Below are 14,176 nucleotides of genomic sequence, written 5' to 3' on the forward strand. Positions count from 1 at the left end.
ATTCCTTATCCCCACCACCGATCACCACAATCAGGTTATCCTATGAATCCGGCAGTGAACAGAGCAGTGTTATTGCCTTATCATCATCTTGGAACTTAACACCGATTGATACGAGTTGACTAATCAATGTGTTAAAGTTATACAGATGTGCAGAAAACGAGTCGCCCTCATGCATCCGAAGATTATACGACTTTTTCTCAAAAACAGCTTATTAACCAGCGACTTACTTTGATACGGCGACTCCAGTTTCGCCATAGGTCCCCGGGCGTAGGTTCCCCCATCACGTTTGTCAGAATCGAGTCTGCGAGACAAAGCCGAATCAAACCCTTTGCTCTTCGATCAATCCGATTCCAGTCTTCAATCTCCTTTGGATCTGCCGGTTTGGAAGTTGAATCCGTTTCCCTCACCGCTTCCTTGCCTATCACGACACCAGGTTGCGCAGCAACAGGCCTTTCCGTTTCGATTGCCGACCAAAGATCTCGATCACAGAGAAGATCCTCCATCTTCATCTTCCACAGATCAAACCGCGTTCCGTCGAATTTTTCTATCTCAATTCGTGATCCTCCTGACATCTCGAATAAACCCTAATTCCTCGAACAACCTCGGCTCTGATACCAATTGAAGGGACGTATCGAGAACCAAAACAGAACGATCACGCAGAAAACAGAGAAAATAGACGATGCACGAATTTACCCAGGTTCACCCTCGATTAGGGTTACGTCCTGCAAAGAGATTTCACTATGTTTTTAGGTTTACAGCCACTCAACTCGTTACAATGATCAGAAAAACGAGTAAAATATATATATGCCCCAAACGGGCCTAAAACCTAAACCTATATGAAATCTTTTAATCTCGCACCATACGGGCCAGCCCAAACCCGTTGAGGTTTCGGGGCGCCGCCCTGAAGCCCCGCCCCGCTCACGGCGACGGCGGGGTGGATCCATTGGCCCACGACGGCAATGGAACCCCGTCGGGGGCGCGCCCGAACCCCGCCCGCCGACCGGCAATGGGCACCGTGTCGGGGCGCGCGCCTCGAACCCCGCATTCCGCATGCATGGGTCACGTGTCGTCGGACAACTCTTCAGTTTCCCTAAGCTCACGTGGGCGTACCCGGTGTGAGAAACAAGGGTCCCCGAAGTATTCGCCAACTCCAACACGGTTTAGTGGTCGAACCGCGATTTTGTTGCCCTTATAGATATTTTAAAAGCGAATCTAACGTTTTGGGCGCTTCTCAAGATCAATTTCTCAATCGTGCCGTACTCACGTTCGTTTCATCGCAGTGTCATTGTAAAGTGGTTGTCATGCGCAAACTTGAGAAAGGGTGAACGTTGCGGGCCGTCTCGCGGTCAGTGATGGTCTCTTTTGGAGCTCGGATCTTGAAGAAGAGACGACGCGACGGAGTCTCGATCGGTCCTTTTCCTGTTTTCGCCAACCCAATATGATGAGTCCATGATGCATCTGTTCTTGGCCCATCGGACCAAGATGGGTTACTCTTGAGGCAAAGTGTTCTCGGGGTTTGAGTCCGCAGCCGATGTACGAGGACGAGATGGTTTGCATGCGTTTGTGAAGATCGGTCGGGCCGATGTTCCATCTTCGACGCGTTAGTTTGCTGATCTCTTATCTTCGCTAAAACTAGTGGGCAGATATGGTTTGCTAAATCCGACCATGGAGGCTGTGCTATCTCTCCCGTTCGATTTCCAAGGGCCGTCAAGAACTGTATGTCCGGTTTCGCCGGTCGGGATTTCGGCCCCGTTTCAGGGAGCTCGATCTATTAACGACGGTCGATCACTTTAATGCCCCATTCGATTGCAAAGCTCTCGATGCCGAACACTCGGCAGTAGCGAACCGAGATACACGACCGGAGAGATCCGAATGCGGACGGGCTCGTGAACACGCCGTGCGGTTCACCACGGGCCCGTGCTCTGTTTCGCCCCGTTTTAGTAGCGTTTATCCCCCGAGCCCCCTTTTGGTGTGGTGGCGTTTTTGGGTTGCTTTCGGCCTAAAAAAGTCTCTCTCGCTCTATCTCTTTTCGGGTACTCATTGCGACGCTGGCTCGCACGACGTCACGTCGTGGAAATACAAAGAGGCATTGAGAAGATGGGAGAGAAAGGACGACTGGTCCTCCTCACCAAACTCACTTCCACGACAGTAGAGCAAAGGACATCACATGCATGGGCGCATTGCCCCCACCCCCCTGAATTGCCATCTCGCACTTCCCCCTTCTCTTTCTTCTCCTCTTTTCGCCCGCGTCGTAATATCCCACGCCACTGAACTTCTTCACGTACCGATCCTTTGATCGCGTGAGGCGAGAGTGTAGCCGGCGAGATTCGGACTCGAGACCCGCTACCGATCGATCCCCGTCATCATCGACGTCCGCTTCATCAGAGAACGATCCGCGAAATATCGCACAACGAGCTTTCTCTAGTCGATCAAAAAAGGAAACAAGGGAGGATAATAATACAAGTCTTCTTATCCTTTTCAAATTTTATCTTTTCGTCCACGACAACGGGTTTGTTTGGTTCGGCTTTTGGGAAATGCATTTGGCAAAATGCAAAAACCTTTGAGCTAAAAGGGTTTTTCGAAATGCAAGTAGTGTTTGATAATGTGTATTTTAAAATCACATTTGAAAGCAACTTTGACCTAAATACCGTTTGGTAAAATTATTTGTAAAAAAATTTTGTTGATATTTAAAAAAAAAAAAAAAGCTGGCCACCGACCACCACCGCCGGCCAGATCTGGTCGCCGGTGACCTCAGGCGGCGTCGTCCGACCTCGGCGATCGCCGCCTGGGGGTCGCGTGACCCCGGCGACCTCTGCCGGACCTCAGGCGGCGGTCGCCGGGGTCGCGCGACCCCTAGGCGGCGGTCGCCGGGGCGCTGGTCCTCAAGCGGCGGTGACCGGCCGCCGGATCAGCTCCTTGGAAGACGATGAACAGTGCGCGATAAACAGTATCCGATTGCATTCCGAAAATGCAACTTCTCAAAGCTCCTCACGGGCTCCATTCAGCCAAAGACCCTTGGAAAGCTTTGGAGATGGAATTGCATCTCCTCAAAACTTCCCAAAAAATTTACCAACCAACTTCGCATTTGCACAAGGAACTTTAGACCCCCAAAGCAGCATTTGAAAGCTGAACCAAACAGGCCCAACGTCCAATTACAAAATTGGGTTGTTCCTCGGATTCCATTTTGCTCACTGCAGGCTTTTTACGTCTTCTTGTGGGAGGTTTCGTGTCCTTTCTTGTTTGAAATGCCAATGGCCATTCGAAAGAAAATGTGGGGGGGAATGTACCCCACCACCCACCACGGGGCACGAACTATCCTCCCCGATTGTTTCTTGACTTTGGATCATCCACGGTCCTTCCCTTTGACAACGGGTCGCTCGCTTAGAATATAAAGGACCTAACTTTTTCTCGTTATCGCGAGCGTCCCATCTAAACAAATCTTTTAACTTTGAGTCGAATCTCAATTATGTCTCGAGAAATTCTCAACTTTCAATATAATCCCAAAATCTGCCCACGCGTCTAAAACCTATTGTTGGTTCCGCACGAAAGCTGGGTGTTGGTGAAGACGCGGGTTCCGATAACGGATCTCTAACTAGCACCGATGTTGTCGATTTGGTGAAACCGGTGGCGATATTTCGATGCGTGGGCGGATTTTGGGGCCACAGTGAAAGATAGGAGGATCTTTTTTTTTGACAAAATAAAAGTTCGGGACAGAGTTGGGATTGAACCTGGTGCGTCTGCTTCACGAAAGATAAATGATTCAGAAAACATTTTTCCTAAAGATGACCGTACGTGTCGCGTACAAAAAATGAATGAACGAAATATATATTTTCAACGACCATGATAGTATTAAGACATAAATTGATGTTGAAAACAAAACATTTTTCGTTAAATTATTTTATTATTTATTTTTATCGAAACAAACGGAGTTTAAAATTATATATTTTTTTAGGAAATTAGGTCCATTTTCATGCACCACTGCCGAATTATTGCGGTCCTCAAAGCATTTTGGATGAAGACAGAGAAGGGAAAAAGAAAAAAGAAAAAAAGAAAAAAGAAAAACTTTAGTCAAACGAACTTCATAATAATTTTGACCCACACCAACCCCCCGAAACAGTTAAAATAAATAAAATAAAAATAGAGGGAGCGAGGTAGACAGCGGGCGCTCCTTGGCTTCGTCCTCTCCTCGGTGTCATCACGACACGAGGCCCGTTTAATAATCATTTTTTTCAATTTTTCAGTTTTTTAATTTCAAGTGGTTTTTTCTTAACTTTTCTATCTTTAATATCACAATCAATAAAGAAAAGTAATTCTATAACTTGGCCTTTTTATAGCACACAAATTAGATTTGTTTTAGCAAACATCGGGTGTTGTGTATGATAAATTGAAGCTTCCTAATTAGCATGAGTATTAGCTATGTAATCTAAAAGTGTATTGTACTGTAACATTCTCAAACAATTCATATCGACAGAATCCCTAAAATCATTACTGGTTACTTAATTAAAAAAACGATGCGTAACTATAAAGAATTCTCAAAAGATAAAATCACCGGTCGAAAAGAGACAATTAGCTTTACAAGTAACGCGACGCTAATTCGTGTTTTTAGTATTCTTGATACAATAAACTAGATGCTTTATGTGGCCCGAGTTGTTCTTACTATGATATGAAGATACGCATCATGAAATATTTTTAAATGCCAATACATGCAAAAAAAAGGAAAAGAAATGTCGATTGTTATTAGCACTGAGAAACTAACAAAAACAATAACTTAAAATGCCAAAATATTTACCGTGCTATTTAGTAAATCTTTTGTATATAGATTTACAATCATTAAAATTTATCTTACGAAACAACCCATATCGCATTTTTTTTTTCTTCCACTGCAGTCTTTTCACTACTTGGCACAACGCGTGCACACAACACAACACAATGTATATGTGATTTCTTTAATCAGTGTCCCTACCCTAGGCACTTGCTAATTATTCAAATAACGAAATTCTGTCATTCCCAAAGCATCTCAATAATTAAGATCGATCTGGCTCTTAAGACAATTTGCTTCCTTTTAATGTCCATTTTGTTTCAGGAATTTAAATTCTTAATTTACATGACTAAAACAGTACGTTAACTAGGAAAGTTTTTACTTCATCATGCACAATATCCAAATATTGCTAAAAAAAAAAGTTCTTTTTGTAATGAGAAAGGGCAAGCTTTTAGATTTTTTGTAATTAATTCAGATATTAAAAATTGAAAAATCAAGAAAAGCATATAGATGCTTACGTGACACAAAGCACTCTTAATAAGAAAAAAAAAAAAAACGCCCTTTTCAGACCCTAGATTACAAAAGAATTTATAGCTGCTTCCTTAACCAGAAATGTGTCAGGTTTACCTCCACCTTTGTTTTTTCCTCTTTTAACGGCAAAACAAGGTGGTAATGGGAAGCGGTGGTTGGTGTTCTGATATCTCGAACATCACCATACAAGTTTCACAATGTCCATTCGAACCATGCATGCTTTACGAATGCGCCACTTTGCTGTAAATCTTGAACTGTGTCATCAGCAGAATCAAGAAACTTTCAAGAGAATTTTAGCGGGAGTTTTCTTATGAACTCGGTTGTTTTTGCTTCAAAGGCACGAGAGCGGCCGCACTAAGAGTCGAGGGAAAGATGGAAGAAACAAACGGACATCGCAAGTCATCAGTCCTGGGGGACGGAAAGCTGCCCCGGATTAGACATTGGAACGGTTAACTTGTGATTTCAGAGGACACCCACGATGCAAGTTGGTCCCGTTTGGCTATTAGAACAGCGCCGGATCGGTCGGAAGCTATCGAGGACTGGAACAAGAAGCAATAATCACCCAACACTTAACTTTCTTGAACCTGGAATCACGATACTTATAGCACAATGAACACAATTTAGACAATCACTCTGTCTGTTGTGGTGGCTGGTGGGCGACCATTAGACTTGAATTCAAACTCAGAGGACATATGCTCTGGGGGGGGTCATAAATTAATTCGAGTACTATTGCAACAGCACTAACAAGTTAATATCCTCGCAGCCCTGCTCGACAGGATCGACGCGTGCGTAAATCGGCATCCTATTTGCGGTTATTGATCAGAAGAATGCGCGGCTACCATAGAAAACCCGCGACTGATCCTTCCTGTTGCTGTTACTGTTGTTATTGTTCTCCAAATCCAAGTTGCCTACTTGAGTCCGGATCTCGCCGGTGGTGGCCAGCTCTTCTTTGATCTCAGGCTTGTCGATGTCCATAGGGAGCTTCATTTTAGCCAGGGACTCCGTGAATTGATGCATGCTTCTCATGTACATGTCCACAATCTGCTGTTGCATCGCCGATTGCTCTGCCTCGAGATTCATGTTCGCAATTGGCGCAGAAAACACCTGGTGATGATGACCGAACTTCGCACGATCCGTGTTCACTTTCACATCCGCATCCCCTTCTTCATTATTACTTCCCTTGATCGCTCCTTCCTCGGAATCACACTCCTCGTTCTCATTTTTCACGATCTTGATGATCTCGCACGCCTTCTTCGAAGTCGGAGTGTCAGGGCAGGCTCCACAGCCCTGGCTGGCCTCGGGATTCGCTGAATTCAACGCGTCGATGCCCGAACCTGAGCCGGACCGTGCCTTCTTCTCGACCGTTGACTCGGCCGAGTTCCGATCGTCGCTCAAGCTGGTGGTAGTCGAGCTCAGGAACCCGGAGTTCCGGCAACTCCCGTCCGGCGAGATGGAGAAGTCGGATCGCTCCAAGGCGTGATTTTGACCCATCTCGCAATCGTCGATCGCGGTCGGGGACGAGCCCAGATGGAGAAAGGACCCGAAGAACCCGCCATTGCTGTTGGGCTTCGAGCCGGAGCTCGTCGAGCCCTGACTCGCCAGGTCAAAGTACTCGGACACCATCTTCTGATTCTCCCTCACGACGCTGATTTCGGGGAACTCGATCTTGGCATACTCGACCGGGTCGGGGATCACCTCCGAGACTTTCCGGTCGAGCAGCACCACCTCGGAGCTGATCGACGAGTTGGCCGCCGAGTCGACCGGGGCCGACGCGGTGAGCTGGAGGCCGAGCCGGACGGTCCCAGCAGGGGAGTGGAAGAGGTCGGTGGACGAGAGGCTGTAGTCGCGGGTGACCTTGCCCTTGCCGGCGATCTGCGACAGCGGGACGAGGGCGAACCCAAGGAGCTGGTCCTCCATGAAGTGCCGCGCGCGGCTCAGCATCCACACCTCGCACTTGAGGACCGAGTCGGGCTGCGCCACCTCGAGGACGAGGGACTCGTTGAATTCCGGGTTCTTGCCGCCGCCGCAGGCGACGCGGGTGGAGAGGGCGTCGTCGGGGCTGTAGGTGAGGGAGAACTTGGCGTACACGTCCTGGTTGTCGTAGATGCAGATGTTGTGGATGTTCCTCGCGTGGTGGACGTGGACCTCCAGGACGCCGGCGAAGCTCGCGTCCCCGTCGCCGTCGCCGTCGCCGTCGCCGCCGACCATGCTAAAGGCCGAGGGGTGCGCGAACGAGTCCATGAATCGTTTTCTCTCTCGATACCCGGAGACTAAAACGCTTCTTAGGGACGGAGTTGACTCTGGGACGTCATGGACATAGTCCGATCAGCTCAGCTCAGCTCAGCTCCGCTCCGCTCTCGCAAGGAGGAGGCAAACGAAGTAAAAGGGTCTTTTTGTGGAGCTGGCTGTCAATGAGTGGGTGCTTCCCAGGAGTGCTCGATCGCCATGATTGGTTTGATGCGTGCGTGAGAGAGAGAGAGAGAGAGAGAGAGAGAAAGCAAAGGACTTCCGTTCGAATGAATAGCAGAAGAATCAAGAATTCGAGCTGTGTTTCACTGTTGAACTTTGGACTTTGAGAGACACAGAGAGAGAGACAGAGAGATGGTGGGTAGGGTAAGGTATGGTAGTAGGTGAGAATGGAGAGAGTTTAAGAAACTAAAGAAGAAGAGGAGGAGGAGGAGGAGGAAGAAGAAAGGTGATGATGCAAATTTGAGGGATCTTTGAACATTTTTTTTTGCTTTTTTGCGTGATTATGCGTACACACTCAATATGATATTCCCTCGAAGGGCTGTCGCCTTTTCTTGCATGATGTCGAAATCTCGATTTCTCGATTTCCTTTTTCTTGATGCTGCTGGTGCTACATGGGGAGGGAGGGAGGGAGGGAGGGGTGGGTGGAGGTGGAGGTGGTTTTGCTTGGCTTGCTTCCACTTCAAGTGACTCAAGGCAAGCTCCCCCACTGATTGATATCCAGTCCCTGTTGGAGGAGGCCCCACGCTTGGGTTGGATGCTCTTTGTTAGTGTATCTCTACTCATTTGCTTTCATGCCAAAAACATGGTTTGGGTTACTATTGCTCCCTCTCACTAATGTGGTGCGACCTAGTTCAAGGGAAAAAAGCATAGTGTATTTGCAACTCTATGACTTTTGCAAACACGCCTTAGAATCTAACACATTGTTTGTGTGAACGCGGATTATGTCCTCATTTGAAAGAAATCACTCACGCGTAGTCGTGTCAATAAAGTATGTTCCCTAATTCTACGTACATTGAATTGTTCGGACAAGATTTTTGTATATTAAACCAAGACTGCAGTGAAAACGGGCCTTTCAATAGTAGTTCTGAGGTGCGAGACAGTGCACTCGTCTTTACATTGGTTAGGCCGTCACAAATCACTTTTCATTGACACGACTCTAGTCTATTTGCTAATGTAATGCCAAGGAGTCGCGCTTTATATCACGAGTCATAATGTCATAACTTGTCTAATTACTAGTTTTATCCGATCCGTCGTCAATCAATATATAATGCTCCTCGCCCGGCTTCTTCGAGCATACTCTGCATGAATAGTAAATACAGTAGTACTCTCTGCACGGCCATCAAGTACAGTTCTCTCTGGGTGAGCCATCTTGAACACAGAGCATGCCACATAAATGGAGCTGCTCCGCGTCGCTACTGGTTTCAGACCAGACGCTACTACTCTTCTCTCGTTCTGCCTTGACTAGGACACAATCATCTTCGGACATGGACATGGACATGGACATGGACATGGACATGATTACCCAAGACTTCCACGAAAGCCTGTCGCATGTGACAGTTCTTTTGAGCCAACGGAATCCCCTCCCATTTTCAGTAGTTAAAAATTCAACTTCGGTTGGGCAAGTTGGTATCGACCACATGGCTAGCTCTGCTCGGACAGGGTCCCACGTCCAATGGCGTGCTTTAGGCTCTCCATCGATCACGAATTCGGCGTTTGAGAGCAAGGCAGGGAGGCCTAACGCATTCGAGATCAACGCAGTTGGTCGAGACGTGAAGAGATTTTCAATTAAGGAATCGATTGTTATCGATTCGAATTTTAACAGCACGCAAATTGTAATCTCTTGCGCAGGCTTAGAGCCCGAGCCGGACATATACCCCTTGATTATTCAAAAAAAAAGAAGAACAAATTATCCGTACGAGGACCAACCCCCGCTCGCACTCCGCAAGCGAAGGCAAATGTGTTAGGTAAATAAAACTCACGAGTCGTGATGACGCCTCCTCCAGTCGCGACTCCCAGCGCGAAATTTCTCCGGGTCGTTCCCTCGGTCATTTTCACAAACAGTTAGCGAGCAAAGGCGGGGCTGAACAAGAAGCCGGGTCGAGAATCTTCAAATTGCGAGACGACAGACTCGAGAGGGTACCCGATGACTATTACAGTAAAACCCATGGAAAACATGGGCCGGAGATGTCCTCATCCTGCACGTATCGAACTTAACAGTGTTTTCAGTTCAAAGAAGCTGCAGAATTCCTTGGAAAACCACAAAATCGAGAGAGTAGAGCACGCAGCTAATGCGTTTGGTCAACCGGATAAAAGCCAGGATAGGATATGTTTTATACTATCCTGTGTTTGGTGGTTGTCCAGGATAGGATAAGGTCGGATATAGACCGGATATAGCCCGGATAAAAAAATCCGGGGAGGGGGGTGGGATAGACCCGGATAGGATTTCTAATGCCTATTTTTCCAAAAACCCTACACTCCACTCGCCGTCATTTTCATCCCCACACCTTGTGCGTTTTCACCAAAAAAATTTCTTGATTTTTTTTCTTTCACTGACTCCTCCGGACCCGTGAATAGCAAAAAAATAAAAATAAAAATTGTCCTATCCGACTTTAAATCTGTAGTCCACCAAACAGTGGACAAGATATGAAGAAATCCTAGGATTTCTTATCCTATCCTATCCAGTCCTATCCTGTTTAGAAATCCGGATGACTAAACGCAGTAAGTGTACATGTCTCATTGCTGAATACAATCGAAGTCCGACGTAGTATGATGTTAATACATGGAGATGATGATAGGTGCGGCGAGGCCTTATATGGAAGCCAATGTACGAGAACTTCACGTGCTGGAGAATGCTTCAGCCTTTTCTGTTCCCGGTGCAATCCCAAGAATTTCCCCAAGCAATGCTTTTTTTCACTCTTCAAAGGCCAAATTGCAGCCCGCTGTAGCACCCTATGGACATGAAGCCCCGCCCGATCACCCCCAGACCTTGCCCCTGCTTTGGAACATATAGCCTGTCATTTTCCTTTTGGGCCGTAGTGTTAATAGATTTGCCAACTCCAACCAAAACCATTACATGTCGCCTGTATTTCAGAATTTTCCGTTATTTTGCGTTTCCCGCTGTATTTTCGTAAATACAAACACAATGGTTCGTCCAGCATGTAAGACGTTGATTCATCAGTCAAAATGTCTCATAAAAATAAAGTGGTGAAGCATCCCAAATTCAGAGGGAAGCATACCACCAACCAATGAAAGGGACAAAAGGGCATAAGAATCCAGATCTTCCGTGTCTGAATTGTCAAATCTGATGCTTAGAGAACTAATTTACAGCATAATCTTTTTTATCCCACCTAAAAAAGTCATTATTTCACAGCAGTCTAAGCTTATGTACAAGAGTAAGTCGAAATCAGAGCTTTCTTCACATCTCCTGCTAGAGGATCGCTTCAATCAGTTCCTTCCCAGCCTCACCAGATGCTGCTGATGCTTGGCCGCAGCTGCCTTATCAGCTGCCTCCCGCTTCAGAGCCCTCTTCGCCCGCCTCCCAGTCCCGACCGTCTCCTTCGCTGCAACCTCCTTTTTCTTGGGCTGGCGTGACGAACTAGAAGCACCCTCGTCTTGAGGGTTTGCCCGATAGACTGGACGAGCTTCTTGGCGGCCCGCCCTGACATAACCGTTATCTCCCCACCTCCTATTCCCGATCCGGACATTAGGACTGTTGAAGTAAGCTTCTTCAAGATCATCATCCTCATCATCTACTTCGTCCTCATAGGGACAGTAGTTTTCAAGGGGATCATGTGTGTCCTCGTAATGGACCTCTAGTGGCATGAACCATGTAGCCCTCAGAAGCAGACATACGCTCTCCTCGAACATGTAATCACGGATGCTGCAATAAATGAAACAGCATGGATCAATCATCCCTCACCCCTCTTGCTGCTCACTTTTCTTTCCGATAAACAGAATCTCCAGCGAAAAAAAGCCACCACACCTCTCGGTACCAAAACTTTGTCAAACAATGTCTTCCGTGGCACTGAACTAAACCGTTACTAGTCCCTCACTAAATAAACTTCCAGCTTCAGTTATTTTTCATAGTTACCTCACAAGTAAAACCTCTAATAGCATTAAGAGATCCTTACCTTCCGTCCAGCGAGCGATGAACGTTGAGGAAGTCGAAAGGATGTTTACACTGAGGGCAGGTTGGTCTTTCCTTACATGAGGCCCAGCGGAGAATGCATGTCACACTGCAAAAGATAACAAAGAAGATCAGGAAAGACGTCGCGCTTTTCATAAGCATGAGAACAGCAATCCATTGCTGCCTATATTTGAACTCAAGAGTCCTACCATATGTCGGTACCTCCCATGACTTTGCAAACTAACATCTCCTCCATTTTCTAATTTTCTAAAATCTAACCTAAGCCTAAATCACTTTTTTTTATATTGCGACTTCCTACATTTCGGGAAGTAAAAAGGACAGGTGCAATCCCGATACGGAAACGAATTAGTTCCTTAAACCATTCTAATAACACCCCCCACCTGGGAGATGGTGTGAGTCATCTCCTTCTTGTCACTAAATGAAAAACAAACCGATCTTGTGGGATGCGAATGTCACACATCTTATGATGTCAATACTGAATTGATACACCCTTGCCCTATAGCATGACCACGACCGAAATAGACGAATACAGAGGCGACATTCTTTACAAAGGTTCGGACAAAAGATAACAGCCAGGGAAACAATGTGCTTCAGTCCATAATCACAAATTAAAATGGCAGGTGGGTTTCAAACAAACCAGTAGGCGTGCTCGCAACCTTTTACAAGGGCAGTTTCTTGGAGCGCAATCTTCTCCAAGCATATCGCACAAACCCCTCCATGATTAGCATAATCATGGCTCATTGTAGCAATCGGCATTTTCTCCTGAATATCAGGAACACAAGAGCTCAAAGATTCAACTAACTGCTGAGAGGACCAAGGCAAGCACCTATAGTAGATGCATCCAAGCAAACTCTCGGGCGAGACCATGATCTGACCATCATTTTCAAAGAATCGCCAAACATCTCCAAACCCAAAAAAGCAATCTCCAATTCCCATAAAACGAAGCAAGAAACGGACCACCAGAGCTCCCCATGTCAAAACCCAGTTGAGCCAACACGGAGCACTAGAATCCCTAAGCCCAGCAAAAGTCAAATCCCACCAAACCCCCGAAGCATCGCTCTCAACGTTTAGCAATCAAAACTCATCCACTCACGACGCAAACAAAATCAAACAGGAACAAGAAACAGGACCCATTTCTCCAAACCGCTCCCAGATCTAATCCGAGGAATAAAAAAGAAGAAGAGAAAAACCCAGCAACACGACGAAGCACACCCCCCCCCCCCCCCCATTGAACCGGAGAGAGACGTACCTGATCGGGAACCGACGAATCTTGCAGGGCGTTGACCACGCGGTCGCCGTCGAGTGGGACGGCTGCGGCCATGTCGATCCGGCGGACGGAGGGACGGAAGAAACGATTCGGGCTTGCAGGAACAAGCAGGGGAAGAACAGAGCCCGGATTTCGCCCTACTAATTTACAAATCTAAAAGACCCAACAGAGCACAAAGGAGATAAAGAATAAACGAATAGGGGGCGCTCCTTCCTGTACAGAGCACAGGAGAGCGAGAGAGAGAGAGAGACACACACACACACAAAGATAATGCTCTGAGAATGATTCCGATTCCAAAACCAGAGAGAAACAGAGGAGAGAGAAACAGAGGAGACGAGAGCTCCCCTTTAATGGAGGAGGATGCTAGGGCGAAGACGAGATGTGGACGATATAAAAAGCGGTAAATCAATGGCAAAAAAAAGATTTGTATTAAAAAAAAATGATGTTTTTTTTGGGGGGGTCCAAATATTAAAAATGAATTTTTTATGATAGAAGAAGTCGCCGATTTTGATGATTATTTTTTTTTTATCAATAGTTTTTCCGGGCTCCTCTGTAAATTTGAGGCGGTCCCTGTGGTTTCCCGACACGCGCCTTCGTTTTTTCTTCTTCCTCCAAATTTTCCCAACGCGCGCTGGATCGAACGGTGACGGATCTCGGCCGTGGAGATCGAAATTCATCGAACGGTTCGAATCTCTCCGTTGACGGGTCGCCGGTTCGGAATTCATGAGAAGCGGAGCGGGGCTCGCCCTTGGGGCGCAAGCGGCGGCGGCGGCACCTATTTCCCTTTTTCTTTTCCCCTTTTTTATTATTATTCAATTCATTTTCCCTCCTCTCTTTTCTCATTTTAAATTTGAGTTTATCGTGTCAAAAATCCCAAACTGACATACTTAAGATAAATTTAGCCTAAACTAAAAAACTCAATATTAGTACACTTACAGTAAATTTACCCTAAACTAATTTAACCCGTTGTGACAAAATTACTCTCCGTTAGTTTCAGTTAAATTTGATTAATACTACAAAAAATCACAAATTATATATCTGTGACAAACAGATGGGTAAAATCTTAAATTGGTACACCCGTCAGTTATCACGTGTCATATAATTCGACAGTTTGACGGTAAAACTTAACGGAAATAAATAAAGGGTAAATTTATCACAAATATACTGATTTGAGATTTTTTTTTGTGAAAAAATTAATTTAGAGTTCTCGATGGTATTAACC

General features: G+C 46.2%; 2 protein-coding genes across 2 annotated transcripts; both read right to left on the reverse strand.

The window, feature by feature from the left end:
* Positions 1-5,864: 5,864 nt before the first annotated feature.
* LOC115679166 (uncharacterized) lies at positions 5,865-8,185 on the reverse strand. Its single transcript, XM_030602755.2, has one exon. It carries the CDS (start codon positions 7,529-7,531, stop codon positions 6,110-6,112), a length of 1,422 nt encoding a protein of 473 aa, XP_030458615.1. The 5' UTR covers positions 7,532-8,185; the 3' UTR covers positions 5,865-6,109.
* Positions 8,186-10,706: 2,521 nt separating this feature from the next.
* Positions 10,707-13,331, reverse strand: LOC115679214 (uncharacterized). Its single transcript, XM_030602810.2, has 4 exons — positions 12,937-13,331; positions 12,325-12,449; positions 11,671-11,775; positions 10,707-11,420 (listed from the first exon to the last, which is right to left on the reverse strand). The coding sequence occupies exons 1-4, from the start codon at positions 13,006-13,008 to the stop codon at positions 10,985-10,987; spliced, it is 738 nt and encodes a 245-aa protein (XP_030458670.1). The 5' UTR covers positions 13,009-13,331; the 3' UTR covers positions 10,707-10,984.
* Between the last annotated feature and the right edge of the window lie 845 nt (positions 13,332-14,176).

The sequence above is a fragment of the Syzygium oleosum genome, unplaced genomic scaffold (genome assembly GCF_021117445.2).
Source record: "Syzygium oleosum isolate NSW1041296 unplaced genomic scaffold, Sole_v2.1 Sole_v2.03, whole genome shotgun sequence".
Lineage (NCBI taxonomy): Eukaryota > Viridiplantae > Streptophyta > Magnoliopsida > Myrtales > Myrtaceae > Syzygium > Syzygium oleosum.

Bases quoted from the DNA above. Each gene is read 5' to 3' on its own strand.
- LOC115679214 (XM_030602810.2), bottom strand. From the start codon at position 13,008: ATGGCCGCAGCCGTCCCACTCGACGGCGACCGCGTGGTCAACGCCCTG. The intron at 11,776-12,324 runs GTTTGTTTGAAA...TATCTTTTGCAG, and splicing joins GGTTGCGAGCACGCCTACTG to TGTGACATGCATTCTCCGCT. The intron at 11,421-11,670 runs GTAAGGATCTCT...CATTTATTGCAG, and splicing joins CATCGCTCGCTGGACGGAAG to CATCCGTGATTACATGTTCG.
- LOC115679166 (XM_030602755.2), bottom strand. From the start codon at position 7,531: ATGGACTCGTTCGCGCACCCCTCGGCCTTTAGCATGGTCGGCGGCGAC.